We start from the raw sequence: 13533 nt of genomic DNA, 5'->3' as shown, positions 1-13533 counted from the left end.
TTAGGGAAGGAAAAGGAGTGGTGAGAATATATGTGAGGTTTTTCTTTTGTTTCATAAGTTATAGGGGAGACAGGAGTGATTGTTTTTTTAAGCTCAGGAATTGCTTCTGTAGGTGAGGGTACTTACTTTAAATGAAAATGAAAAGATAAAGGATATTTGGTTTCATAGAAAAGCATCTTTTCTAATTTTAGACATCTAAAAAATCTTACTAGTTTTAGCTACTCCCTAAAGGACAGCTTCTAGGATGTATGTCATAAAATGGTACCTGCTTCGTAATAGGCATTTGACAAACATGTTGATTGAATAAAGTGACCAGTTAGTCAAAGGAAAGAGTGTGATTTAATGGATATTTAGCAATGATTATTTTTGCAGAAACAACAGATTTTTTTATTCCTGATATATATCATTCCCAGAATTTCTATGGACAATGCCTAAGGATAATAGTATGATCTCTGTATCCTTAAAAATGTGATAAGGAATACAGGTTAATCTCTCTTCTGGACGAGAAAGAAGTGGGTGGATTATCTAGCTGGGTCTGTTTCTTTCTACCTTTAGCAGTGACTGATACCAGCAAAGTGTCTTTTTGTCTATGATTCTAGCTGTGTCTAAAACCAGCTTGCATCATTCTTATGTCAGAATCAAAGCTGTTCCTTTTATTATGTGGTCCCATATATCTCTCTCCTTGATAGGAAAATCTTCCCAGTCTGTTTCTGCTGAATTCCCACAGAATATTTTAGGCATGTCAGCTGTTTGGGCTTTAATCAAGGATTTGATCCAGTTGGCCCCCTAGCCTGAATTGAGAGTGTGTTTGAAAAGTCTCAGCTTCGGTGGATTCCGGGCTGCGATGGCGAGTAGGGAGTTATGTCTCCTACTTGTGCAGGAAGCCGTTTCTCGCGCTCATTCTCTGTAACTGGGCGAGGAGGGGTGACCTTTAGGGTTCGCCTTGATCGGAGGGGTCTGGTTCCCGCGCTCCCACCTGGGCCACATAATCTTGCCCAGCACCTTTTCTTCCTTCTTGGTTATGGCTTGACGAACCCTTAAGGACTCGTCGGCCAACGTTGTGGCACATTCCTGAGAAGGACAAGGACCCTTTACCCGAGGGGGGTAAAGACAGTACTTGGAAGATGACGGATCTAGTCATCCTTGCACAAGGAAAGCCTTCTGCGCGCTTTGGCGTCTGTACATGTTGGGACTCCTCAGGCACTGAAATACTGAAGTCCAGCTCATTCTCAGTCGCTTGAAAACTGTGTTCACTGTTGGACAGTACTGGCACAGAGTGAAGCCAGACTTCCCGTCCTGCCAGGCTCACCCCTTCGGCAGCCGGTACGAGCCACAGCAGGGCGGTTACCCTCCTGGCTACAGCTCTGGCCGCGGGGCGGGTGGAAATGGACCCAACCTTTATTCTGCGTGTGAGACCTCTGGACACCCCTCTGAGACTTCACTTCCACCCAAGGAAACCACATCTCTAGCTGAAAACCAAGATGAAGATTCACTAGAAGATCCAAATCTCCACTTGAATATTGAGGAACTCAACAAAGAATTTATGGTGAAAAGTAAAGAGCTCTACCAATCTCTCATGAATTGTCACTGGCAGCCTCTCGATACAGTGTACTCAGAAATCCCAGACAAGACCCCCCAAGAGCAAGATGCTCATTAAGCTACCAACTATCATATTCATTGTGTCTTGTTTTGTTTAAAAAGTTCTCGCAGGAAGGCACTGGATTGTGTGTATAAATACAGATTCTTGAGAGAATGTAATGTAAATAAACGTTACCAGCACGTTCAAAAAAAAAAAAAAAGTCTCAGCTTCAGTGTTTCCAGAGTTAAAACCATTACTCAGTGTCTTTACCTTCTCTTGTTGCCTTTATGTAACTGAAAAAGGTGATAATAAAGTAGATGCTGCAGTCGGTAGTAATAACAGTGAAATTTGATGAAGTGGCAGAAGGGTCATGGTGATATATTTGGAGTTTGGGGGTATTTTAAAAAAGATTTGAGTAGGTGTCATTTGTCCTCTAGTTCCCTGTATCTTTCAGCTATTCACTGCTCTTCCTCTCCCATCCATTATTAACCCAATCAAAATAAGGGTTGATTTTTCCAGAATAACAGGTTTTCTTAGGGAAAGAAAGTATAAATGTTTTACATAACATCTCTCTCAGGAACTAAGAGTTTTATAAAGCTTATCTAGTGTGCATAGCACACTATGAGAGAAATAAATTCATATTTTTTAGGGAATAACATTTCTGAATTCAAGGACCTATTAAGTCCCCCAGTTAAAATGTTGTAAGCAAATATTTGATTATTTGCATATAAAATTGGTGCATGCATTCTGAGATGAGAGGAAAAGCTTTCTATTAAAGTTTCAAACAATAGTTTTTGAGTTGGTGAAGAGGTTTTTTTTTTAAGTCGTTATCTAGATTAATGATTTCTAAACTTGAGTATTTCATCAGTTAAAGTATGAAACAGTCATCCCTCTGGATGCATGCTTAAATTACATATACTACTATCATTACTTGTGTGTAGTAGAAAACATACACAAATTAGACATTTTAAAAATATGAAATAATTTTGAGTAGAAGCTGTAACCCTTTGTTCTGTATTCCAGGGGAGTCTTTCATATCCTCAGATGCAGTCACTCCTCTTTGGAGACTACTGACCTATATTGTCAGTGGGAGAAGCCTAGCCCAGGTATCTTTATTTTTATCAAGTTTCCTGGGTGATTTGTAGCATTCTCATTTCTCATAGTTACTTATGAGATGAAGGCAAAGAAAAGGTTTGGTAATAAGAGGATAAACCATTCAGTAATTTTGGCCTCCAAACTTTGGGATCAGATTGAGGGGCTACCCTTATTTTCAGAGATGCTTGAACCTCAGCCCAGAGCACTGTCATGATGATGACCCTCCACACTGTTGTGTTTAGTTTTCCTTGTGTCTCGTAGTTATCTTTCTGGAGTTTGAATCTGCTTATTGCACTTCATCAAAATCTGATAATTTGTTCTTGCCTGCAGGATAAAGTCCCATCTCCCTAGTGTGGCACACAGTCTTCATTAATCTGACCCTTGCTACCCTTTTTTAGCTTCATAACCTTTATTGCTTCTTTCCCTTCTCTGAAGAACTTCCATTTGCAAAAACAGAAAAGTAAAACCAAAGAAAACTCAGTTCCAGCTCCAGTAAATGTTTTTTGGTTCACTGCAAACCTTATCTTTACTTTTTCATTCTGTGTGGAGTGCCTTTCTTGCTTTGTCCTACTGGAAAACTTCTACTGATTGTTTAAGATCAGCTCAAACAACTTGTGCTCTCTCCTGCATGTCATTGTATAGCATTTATTGAAACACTTTAATTAGTTGCTTAAGCCTCTCTCCTGCTACTGCTGAATTCCTCAAGGATAGAGATCGGTTAAAATGTAAATAGCATTAGGGCAGGTACTCTTTTGTTCTCTGCCATGTCACAGTGCCTGGTATGTAGTAGGCATTTGGTAAGTATTTGTTGAATAAATCTGTTTATATTTATGTCTTTAGTGTATGGCATATGATGGGCTTTAAGTGAACCTCTATTCATTAAATAAATTATAAATGAGTGAATGAATTATAAAATCTCAGAAATAAGCTATTTTATGGGGTCAGACTTAGAAAAGGAGAATTGATTCTCTGAAATCTTGAGTACATAGCATTGTTAAAATAAAGACACAGTAAGAAAATTCACACATTTTTGTGTAGTATCTGATGCCACCTATGGTATAAGGAGGACTTGAATAATTTATATTGCGAATCTTTTTTTTTTCTTCTTTTTTTTTAAAATTTTATTTTATTTTTAAACTTTACAATATTGTATTAGTTTTGCCAAATATCGAAATGAATCCGCCACAGGTATACCTGCGTTCCCCATCCTGCAAATCTTAATATTGGTATTTAAATGGTATCTAGAAAGGTAGCCAGATAATTCCATTGAACTTAATTTTTTTTTGGCTACAGTATTATCAGTTTTTACTCTTTTTTTTTTTTTTTCTTTAGGGTGTTTGTGAACCGGAGTTTAGCCATGGAAAAAATAAAGTGTTTTGGGTTTGACATGGATTATACACTTGCTGGTGAGTAGCACTTTCTGGTTGCTTAAGAACTACTACTTTGGATACAACACACTAGACCTTTCAATAAACACTTGTTGATGTAGTCACATATTTAGCTGCCAGAAGCTCTTGTTACCAGGCTGCTTTCATTGACATTTGTGAATATTGAAATTACCATATTTCCTTGAGATTTAGATTGTACAGGTAGAACAAGTGCTAAATTAGAGACCCTGGTAAGAAATGATACAATGAAAGTATGCATTAATATGTATATTTGTGCACTTTTGGCTTTTACTTTATTAAGCTGTTCTTCAAGGATGGAATTTTGTGTCTGTGTACCACAGGTAAACTTTTATCAGTTAAAAATTTCAATGTTATTCTTAAAGACAAATGGAAAATACGTTGGTTTTCTTTTGAAATGATTACGCATATACTATGTAAAGACTTTAAAAGCTAGAGCTATTACTTTTTTCATTATCAAATAGACCTTAGACACCAGCATTGTTGTTTTTGCTATTCTGTCTCTGAGATATATTTGAAATACTTAATGTATTAGCCAATAGTTGCAACATATTTTGAGAACTTACGAAGTTTTTATTAAAATATTTGCAATCTGGCAAAAATGTCATTTAATTTAAGAGGTAGTAGGGATGAACAACAAGATCTACCGTACAGCACAGGGAACTATATATTCAATATCTTATAATCTATAATGGAAAAGAATCTGAAAAAGAATATATATATACATAACTGAATCACTTTGCTGTACACCTGAAGCTAATACCAACATAGCAAATCAGTTTTACTTCAAATAAAAAAAATAAACTAAAAAAAAAGGGGGTGAAGAACTGAGTTGAGCACACGTTTATATGTTTGTACCTGCACGTGTGTACAACTCAGAGTCTTTCAGAAACTTTCTCTAGAACTGTTGTCTTTCAGTACACAAAACGTTAAAATGCATTAATTCACTTACCTTCAGAAACGCTATATAACAGTGTTAGAAAATGGACTTCCATCTCCAATTAGATAAATCTCAATTTGATGTTCAATTTAGGCAACTATAAGTGAATGTTAAAAATGTACAAAAATGAGCACATGTAGTTTATAGGTACTTGTTACAGGGATATGGGTATATTTTACCAAACAAATTATATATTGAAAATATGCACTGACTTGATTTTCATTTCTCTTTCTTCTCTCTATAGTCTTTGTTATTTATTTAGTTTTCTTTAACCTTCAAGCTGTTTTTGCAGTAGATTCTTTTATATTTTCCCAGTTGGACACAGGCGCTTTTAGATATTCTTACCAGAAAGCAGTTAGAAACACTATGCTTTCTCAGTGTAGATCTTGTTTTCCAAATTGGAAGAAAATCCTGCAGTCTCTCCTTTCTAGAATTCTGCTGTCCAGGGAAAAGAAGATCATTTGGCAGCTGAAAGGGGTATTAGCTAAAGCAGAGATAGAAGTTAATGGGGCTGGAAAGTGGCAAACTTTTTTTTCTTGGTTACTAAGACCATCTTACTGTATTGAAGTAGTTCAATAAGTATTTGTTGGAAACTTGTAATGTGCCTGGTGCATTTTGTTACTGAGCATTGAGATAACTGTATATTCTATAGAATAATTAAAAAAGGAATTCTCTCGTTTAACAAAAAAGTCACTGAATCTTGGTTTCTAAACTTTAAAGCTACCTAATGGTTTCTTCTTTTTATATGCTTTTTTTTTGGTAATCTTACTTTATATTTTAATGTTTATTCTTAATTTAGACACTATACTTTGCTATATATAATAGTGATTATTATCATTTATTAGGTACTTATTATATGCCAAGCCCTGTTCTAAGTGTTTTACATAGGTTATTTCATTTAATATGCAGATTATCTCATTCGCATCACTTATTTAATATTTACAGAATCCTATGAGGCAGATTCTACTATTATTGTTTTCATTTTATAGAGGACACTAAGATTTTGAGGGCTTTGTCTAAAGACATTCAGTTGTGATATAGCTGAACTAAGATTCAGACTTAAGCATGCATGTATATATATGTATATAATGGATGTGAATATAAGTTTACATTATATTTTGAATAATGACAGTTTATAGCAGGGTATAATTTGAAAGTGATACACACTTCCTCCTCCCCTGCAGACAAACCAGCCAAGACTTAAGCACTCAAAAAGACAAAGCTCTTTAAAGTAGCCCCCTTGAGAGACTATATATTATTCCAGCAGTTCTATTTTGGATGAAAAACACTGTTACTATCCTTGTGGTATTGCCTTCACTTCATAAAGCATGTAGGGAAACAACCTTACTGATTTTATACTGCCACCTGTTTGCCGTAATAAATATCCATAAAACTTACCTGAATAACTTTTGGTTTTTAAACAAACACCACACCCTTCAAGTACTAAGGACTGTTCATGAGAAAAATGTGCCATAAAGTACAGTGACAAGACTAAAAGAAGTGTTTTTTTGAAAGCTTTGAGTATTTGGGATAAATATCCCTGAAATAAGTGGAATAGCCTCACAGGGTGAATTCTTGGAAAGGGCTTGTATTCTCTCTGAAGCCGTTCCTGAGACATTGTCTTCTCTGCACTCCTGACACTTGGTGTATCACTCCCCAGAGCAGTTGTAGTTCACTTGCAGTCTTTGTTCACTTGCTTGTCTCCCCTTTGGCCTGCTAGTTCCTCAAGGGTAAGGAGTTTCTTTTTCACATTTATGTCCTATGTGTGGCCTAAAATCTGGAGTATAGTAGTTGCTCAGTGGATATTCATTGAATGAACAATTTGGGTGCATAAGTTTTAATATATCAGTTTAAGAATCAATCATGGTATTTTATGTTTACCCAATATAAAATATACACTAATTATTCAAGCTAAATACTTTTAAGTGTGGACTTATTTTAAAAATTTTAATAAACTTTATATTGCAGAATAAGTTACATGCAATGAAATACATGCATTTTAATTATATAGATTGGCTTTGACAAAATGTGTATGCCTGTGTAACCAGCAACCATCATCACCACAATCAAGATAGAGAATTTTTCTACCACTACAGAAAGTTCCCTCACTGCCTTTGTGAAATTAGTTCTGCTCCTTCCTCTCTCTTTCCCCTGGCTTTTTGTCACTACAGATTAATTTTACCTTTCCAGAATTTCATGTAAATGGAATCATACACTGATGTACTCTGTTTCTACCTTCTTCTGCTTAGCATAATGTTTTTGTGATTCATTCATGTTGTGTCTGTCAGTAGGTAGTTCATTCTTTTTTTGACCCCTAACTTTTTAAACTTTTTATTTTGAAAAATTTTTAGATTTGTGGAAAAGTTGCAAAAGTAATAGTTTGCCTTTACTCTCTCCTATGGTAACGTCTTACTTGACCCATGGTTGACTGTAGGACAATTATAAAAACTAAGAAATTAACATTAGTACAATACTGTTAATTGAACTACAGACTTTATTCAGTTTTTACACTAATATCCTTTATTCTAATTCAAGATCCAAACCAGAATTTCACATTGGGTTTAGTTGTCATATTTCCTTTGTCTCTTCTGTGATACTTCCTGAATCTTTCATATCTTTCATTGCTTTGACACTTTTGAAGAGTCCTGGTTAGATGTTTTTGTAGAATGTTTCACAATTTGTATTTGTCTGATTTTTTTTTTTCCATGAATAGATTGAAGTATTGTGCATATTTGGGAAGAATACCCCAGAAGTATATGCCCTTCTTAGAGCATGATACCAGGGGCCCATAATAGGTCTTATTACTAGTGATGCTAACCAGTGAAACGGAGAAGGCAATGGCACCCCACTCCAGTACTCTGGCCTGGAAAATCCCATGGGCGGAGGAGCCTGGTAGGCTGCAGTCCATGGGGTCGCTAAGAGTTGGATACGACTGAGCGACTTCACTTTTCACTTTTCACTTTCATGCATTGGAGAAGGAAATGGCAACCCACTCCAGTGTTCTTGCCTGGAGAATCCCAGGGATGGGGGAACCTGGTGGGCTGCCGTCTATGGGGTTGCACAGAGTCGGACACGACTGAAGTGACTTAGCAACCAGTGAAAATTATGAAATTCTCTTTTCTCTTTAAACTTTACTTGTTTGGGTCGGGAGACCAGGTAGCAGCAGTCCTTTGTTATTATGCTGCAGTTTGTGTGTCCATTTATCTATTGATGGGCATTTGGGTTGTTTCCAGTTTGGGGCTATTGTGAGTAAAACTGTTAACATATGTGTAGGAGTCTTTTGTGAATGTATATTTTTATTTTTTTCTGGGAAAACATTTAGGAGTGTAATTGCCAGATAATGTTTACCTTGTGGGAAACTGACAAATGGTTTTTCAAAGTAGTGATACTATTTTAAATTCGTACCCAGAAAACATGCAAATTCTAGTTGCTCCACTCCTATCTACACTTGATATTGTCAGTCCTTTGAATTTTAGCCATTCTAGTGAATATGTAGTGTTATTTCACTGTGACTTTATTTTGTATTTCTCTGATAGCTAGTGATGTTGAAAATCTTCATGTACTTACTGGGTATATGTGTTTTGTGACGTGCCTATTCAAATGCTTACGTTTTAATTGGGTTGTTTATCTTTTTATTGTCAATTATAGAAGTTCTGTATATATTCTGAATGCTGACCCTCTGTCAGATATATATCTTGTGACCATATTGACCAATACATGTTAGTCTATCTATTGACATTCTATTCCATTGATCTCAGTGAATGTCACATGGTCTTGACTGGTTATTGTAGGTTTATAGTTAGTCTTAAAGTAAGGTAGTGTTAAGTCCTTTAACTTTATTCTTTTCTCAAATTATTTTGATATTTTAGGTCCTTCATATTTTAGAATATGAATTCTAAATTCATAAATTTTAGAGAACATAATTTTTGTGTTCTCTAAGAACATAAATTTTAGAATAAACTTGTCAGTTTTTCAAAAAAGCCTGGATGGGGTTTTCATTATGATTGTCTTCATCCCTTATTCTATTTGACACCTTAACTGTCTTAACTATGCAGAATCTTCCAGTCCATGAACCTGATACATCATTTGATTTACCTAATCTTCTTTAGTATCTTAACAATTTTTTGTGATTTTTGGTATAAAGGTTTCATACATATTTTGTTACATTTGTCTGTTAAATATTTCATATTTTAATGTAGTTTTAAGTGGTGTTTTACATTCCATTTTCTATTTTTTTTGTCATTAGCATTTGGAAATGCAGTGTGTTTTTGTGTCCTGTGACCTGCTTAATTTGCTTATTAGTTCTAGTAACTCTTTTGTAGATTCTTTAGAATTATCTACCTCTATGATCATATCATCTGCAAATGATTTAATTTTTCCTTTCCAATCTATATATCTTTATTGTGGTTTGGTCGCTAAGTTGTGTGTGATTTTTGCAACCCTGTGGACTGTATGTAGTCCACTAGTCTCCTCTGTCCATGGGATTTCCCTTCGAGAATACTGGAGAGGGTTGCCATTTTCTTCTCCATGGGATCTTCCCAACCCAGGGATCAAAACCAGGTTCCCTGTACTGCAGGCAGATTCTTTACCAACTGAGCCACCAGGGGAGCCCATATAACTTTATAATTTATTTTATTAAAAATTTTTTTTGACTTCATTGTGCTGACTAAAACCTTTGTACCATGTTGAATTAACTTCCTGAGTGTTCTTGATCTTAGGGAGAGAATGTTCAGTTTTTCACTGTTAAATAAGGTGTTGGTTTTATGTAGATAATTTTTATCAGGTTGAAGAAGTTCCCTTTTATTCTTAATTTTCTGAGAGTTCTGTTTTGCTTTGTTTTTTAACGTGAATGGGTGCTAAATTTCATCAGATGTTCTGTCTCAGTTGAGATGATTATATGTTTTTTCTTTTTTAGTCTATTAAAAGGGTGAATTGCACTGACTGATTTCTGAATATTAAACCAGTTTTGCATTCCTGGAATAAATCCTGCTTGGTCATGTACATGTTCTTTAAATATTTGATAGGATTAACTAGTGAAGCCATGTAGGCCAGGAATTATCTTTTTGTGAGAAGGTTCCAAATTATTGGACTTCCCTGATAGCTCAGTTGGTAAAGAATCCACCTGCAATGCAGGAGACCCCGGTTTGATTCCTGGGTCAGGAAGATCTGCTGGAGAAGGGATAGGCTACCCACTCCAGTATTCTTGGCCTTCCCTTATGGCTCACCTGGTAAAGAATCTGCCTGCAGTGTGAGAGACCTGAGTTTGATCCCTGGGTTGGGAAGATCCCTGGAGAAGGGAAAGGCTACCCACTTCAGTATTCTGGCCTGGAGAATTCCATGGACTGTATAGTCCATGGTGGTCGCAGAGAGTTGGACATGACTGAACTACTTTCACTTCAAATTATACATTCAACTTTTAAACAAAAACATGGGGCTAGTCAGCTTCTGTTTCTTCTGTATCAATTTTGATAATTTGTGCCTTTTCATCTAAGTTTCAAATTTATTGACATCAAATAATTCATAATGTTTTAAAATTATTCTTTTGATGTCTGTAGGATCTGTAGTAATGTCGTTTTCATCCCTGATACTGGTAATTTGTACCTTTTTTTTCCTTCATCAGTCTAGCTAGGGGTTTATCTTTGTTATTAATCCTCTACCCCTTAACCTCTGCCAAGAAAAAAAGAACCACCTTTTGGTTTCAATGAGTGCTTGAGAATGAGGAAGAATTAAATTTAGTGATGATTTTAAATTAATTATGACTTTGAGTTTGCAACCTGCTTTTGTGATAATTGTTAACTATAAAAACAGTACTTACAAAATTATTAAAGTACTATCCAAATATTCCAGGCATTTTCTTCATTTGGTTTATATTTTTTATTAGGATCTAGGCAATAATATGGCACCCCATGTCAGTACTCTTGCCTGGAAAATCCCATGGACAGAGGAGCCTGGTAGGCTACAGTCCATGGGGTCGCTAGGAGTCAGACACGACTGAAGTGACTTAGCAGCAGCAGCCGCAGGCAATAATAACTTTTATTTCTGATTATAATTTTTAAGTTTGATTGTTTTGCTTCTGTAGTCTCTTAGCACCATTAATATCTTTGATGTTGTTGACGTACTTTCTTGCTTCAAGCATTAATGAAATATGCCAGTTCTCTATGTTGAATGAAATGTTGCACAATACACTTTGTTTCATTTTTCCCCTTGTATTGACTTTAGAGTTTGGGGGTTAAGGGCTTGGTTATTTTAGCTTGTTTTTTATTTTAGTATTATCAATAACTAGAACTAGTGAAAGTCGCTCAGTCGTGTCTGACTCTTTGCAACCCCATGGACTATATAGTCCTTGGCACTCCAGGCCAGAATACTGGAGTGGGTACCCTATCCCTCCTCCAGGGCATCTTCCTGACCCTGGAATTGAACTGGGGCCTCCTTCATTGCAGGCGGATTCTTTACCAACTGAGCTATCAGGGAAGCCAGTCTTATCAATAGCTCGGTATATATTAAGTGCTTAATAAATAGTAGCTGTTAAAGTAAATGGCTACCTTCTTTGTGTAACTCTATTCCTAAAGAGAATACATTGAATAACCATTTGCTTTTTTTTTTTTTTTAGTTGGGAGAAGGAACAAGCTAATAAACATTCATTTTATCTGGAATGAAATGGTTAGATAGGCTGTAAAATTGGTATCTAGCATAATCAATGAATTGGCTATTCTGGCAAGTGATATTTTGAGTGATACAGGGTTATCATTTACAGCATAGATGGATTACTGGTTTTCAGAGTTAGAATGCAGTGAGATTGATAGTAAGGCAAGGATTGGTGTTTCTGAAGAGTCTGGATAGGACATTACATCTCAAGTGGCAGTCTTGTTTCAGAATGGTTCATTCAGTAAGAGAAGGTGCTTATGGTTTCAGGGCCTACTTTATCACACTGTAAACCTTGCCTAAGTTTCTTCAGAGAAAGCAACTACATAGGTTTTCTCAAAGTTCTCTTCCTGTGTTTACACATGTTTGAAATATGTATGACCTTTCCATGAAAAGAGTTTGGGATGGAATCTAACTTTGGGGAGTTAAGCTATTTTCATAAGAAAACAGTTCTGCTTGGGTCTAGAAAATGACCATAGGAGACCTTCTTTGGGAGCAGAGGTGTCATGGATTGGGTTAACTTTGGGTCACTTTTAGTCCATATTGATCGGTGAAGCTTTGATAATCTTCATCTTCATGTCAGATGTCAGGGTTGATAGAATTAGTGGTAAATAATCACTTAAAACTTTGGTTTATCACTAATAAATAAGAAAGAGGATAACTGAGGCAAGAATGCATACATGGACTCTAAGCATGTTAAGCTGTGTATGTAATTATTCCAAACTTGCAGTTTTCCATAAGTGAATTATACGAACCCGTGATAGAATAAAAATCAAGTTGTGGGATTTTTGTTCTTTTAGTTTATTAAAAGAGAAATTGATTTTGTTTTTGTTGTATTGCTAAGTTGTGTCCGACTCTCCGTGACCCTGTGGACTGCAGCACACCAGGCTTTCTCTCTCCTCCCCTACCTCCCAGAGTTTGCTCAAATTCATGTCTGTTGAGTTAGTGATACTGTCTAACCATCTCCTCCTTTTCTGCCCACTTCTCCTTTTGCCGTCCATCTTTCCCAGCATCAGGATCTTTTCCAATGAGTTGGCTCTTCGCATCAGGTGGCCAGATGGCCTTATATTAATTTTCAAAAATTTCATGATTTTGCTTAGAGTTTGGTACATTTATTCATTGAGTGAAGTGAAACACAGTGTTCAGTAACAATCCATTTTGATGGGCGCTTCACTGTCTTCATCTTCTCTCAATGTCAGCCTCATACCTCACATAGTTTTTTTTTTGTTTTTTTTTTTTTTACTAGAAGATTGCTTTATCATCAGCTATCCTTGTGATTAAATCAAGCTATACATTTTTTTTGTTATTAGTTTATTTGCAGGATTTCTGTTTAAGATTGACATTTTTGTATAGATAAAAATTAAAACTTGCAAACAGAGAACTTTTGGACCTGAATCAGTTTTAATCCTGAAACCTGCCTATAGAATTAATGCCAGTATTGGTATTTATTTAAAGCTTCATCTCTGCAGTACTGTAGGTTAACACTTTATTTCTCTAATGGAATTATGTACATTAATTATAGTATAACCAGTTTGTCTACTAAATACAGATTAAATACATACAAAAGTCAGTGTTTAGAATCTAAGTCATACTTCAGTTCAGTTTCTTAGTCACGTCTGACTCTTTGCAACCCCATGGACTGCTGCATACCAGGCTTCCCTGTCCATCACCAACTTCCAGAGCTTGCTCAAATTCAGAGCCATCGAGTCAGTGATGCCATCCAACCATCTCATCCTCTGTTGTCTCCTTCTCCTCCTGCCTTCAATCTTTCCCAGCATCAGGGTCTGTTCAAATGAGTCAGTTTTTCTCATCAGGTGGCCAAAGTATTGGAGCTTCAGCTTCAGCATCAGTCCTTCCAATGAATATTTGCA

The 13533-nt window shown here is 36.0% G+C and overlaps 2 protein-coding genes across 6 annotated transcripts in view; both read left to right on the top strand.

The window, feature by feature from the left end:
- Nucleotides 1–13533, top strand: part of NT5C2 (5'-nucleotidase, cytosolic II) — a 149198-nt gene that overhangs the window by 99945 nt on the left and 35720 nt on the right. For all 5 annotated transcript variants that reach the window (XM_070780751.1, XM_019988578.2, XM_019988577.2 and 2 more), the window contains one exon: nt 4007–4080. In XM_070780751.1, coding sequence (XP_070636852.1) covers nt 4007–4080 — 74 coding nt within the window. The remainder of the gene's footprint in view (nt 1–4006; nt 4081–13533) is intronic.
- Nucleotides 1208–3998, top strand: C26H6orf52 (chromosome 26 C6orf52 homolog; the record flags this gene model as incomplete). The annotated part of the gene is made up of 1 exon (XM_070780757.1): nt 1208–3998. A coding segment is annotated over one exon (450 nt), but the record flags the coding sequence as incomplete, so codon positions are not given.

The sequence above is a fragment of the Bos indicus genome, chromosome 26, assembly GCF_029378745.1.
Source record: "Bos indicus isolate NIAB-ARS_2022 breed Sahiwal x Tharparkar chromosome 26, NIAB-ARS_B.indTharparkar_mat_pri_1.0, whole genome shotgun sequence".
NCBI lineage: Eukaryota > Metazoa > Chordata > Mammalia > Artiodactyla > Bovidae > Bos > Bos indicus.
This window is presented reverse-complemented; position numbering and strand designations above follow the sequence as displayed.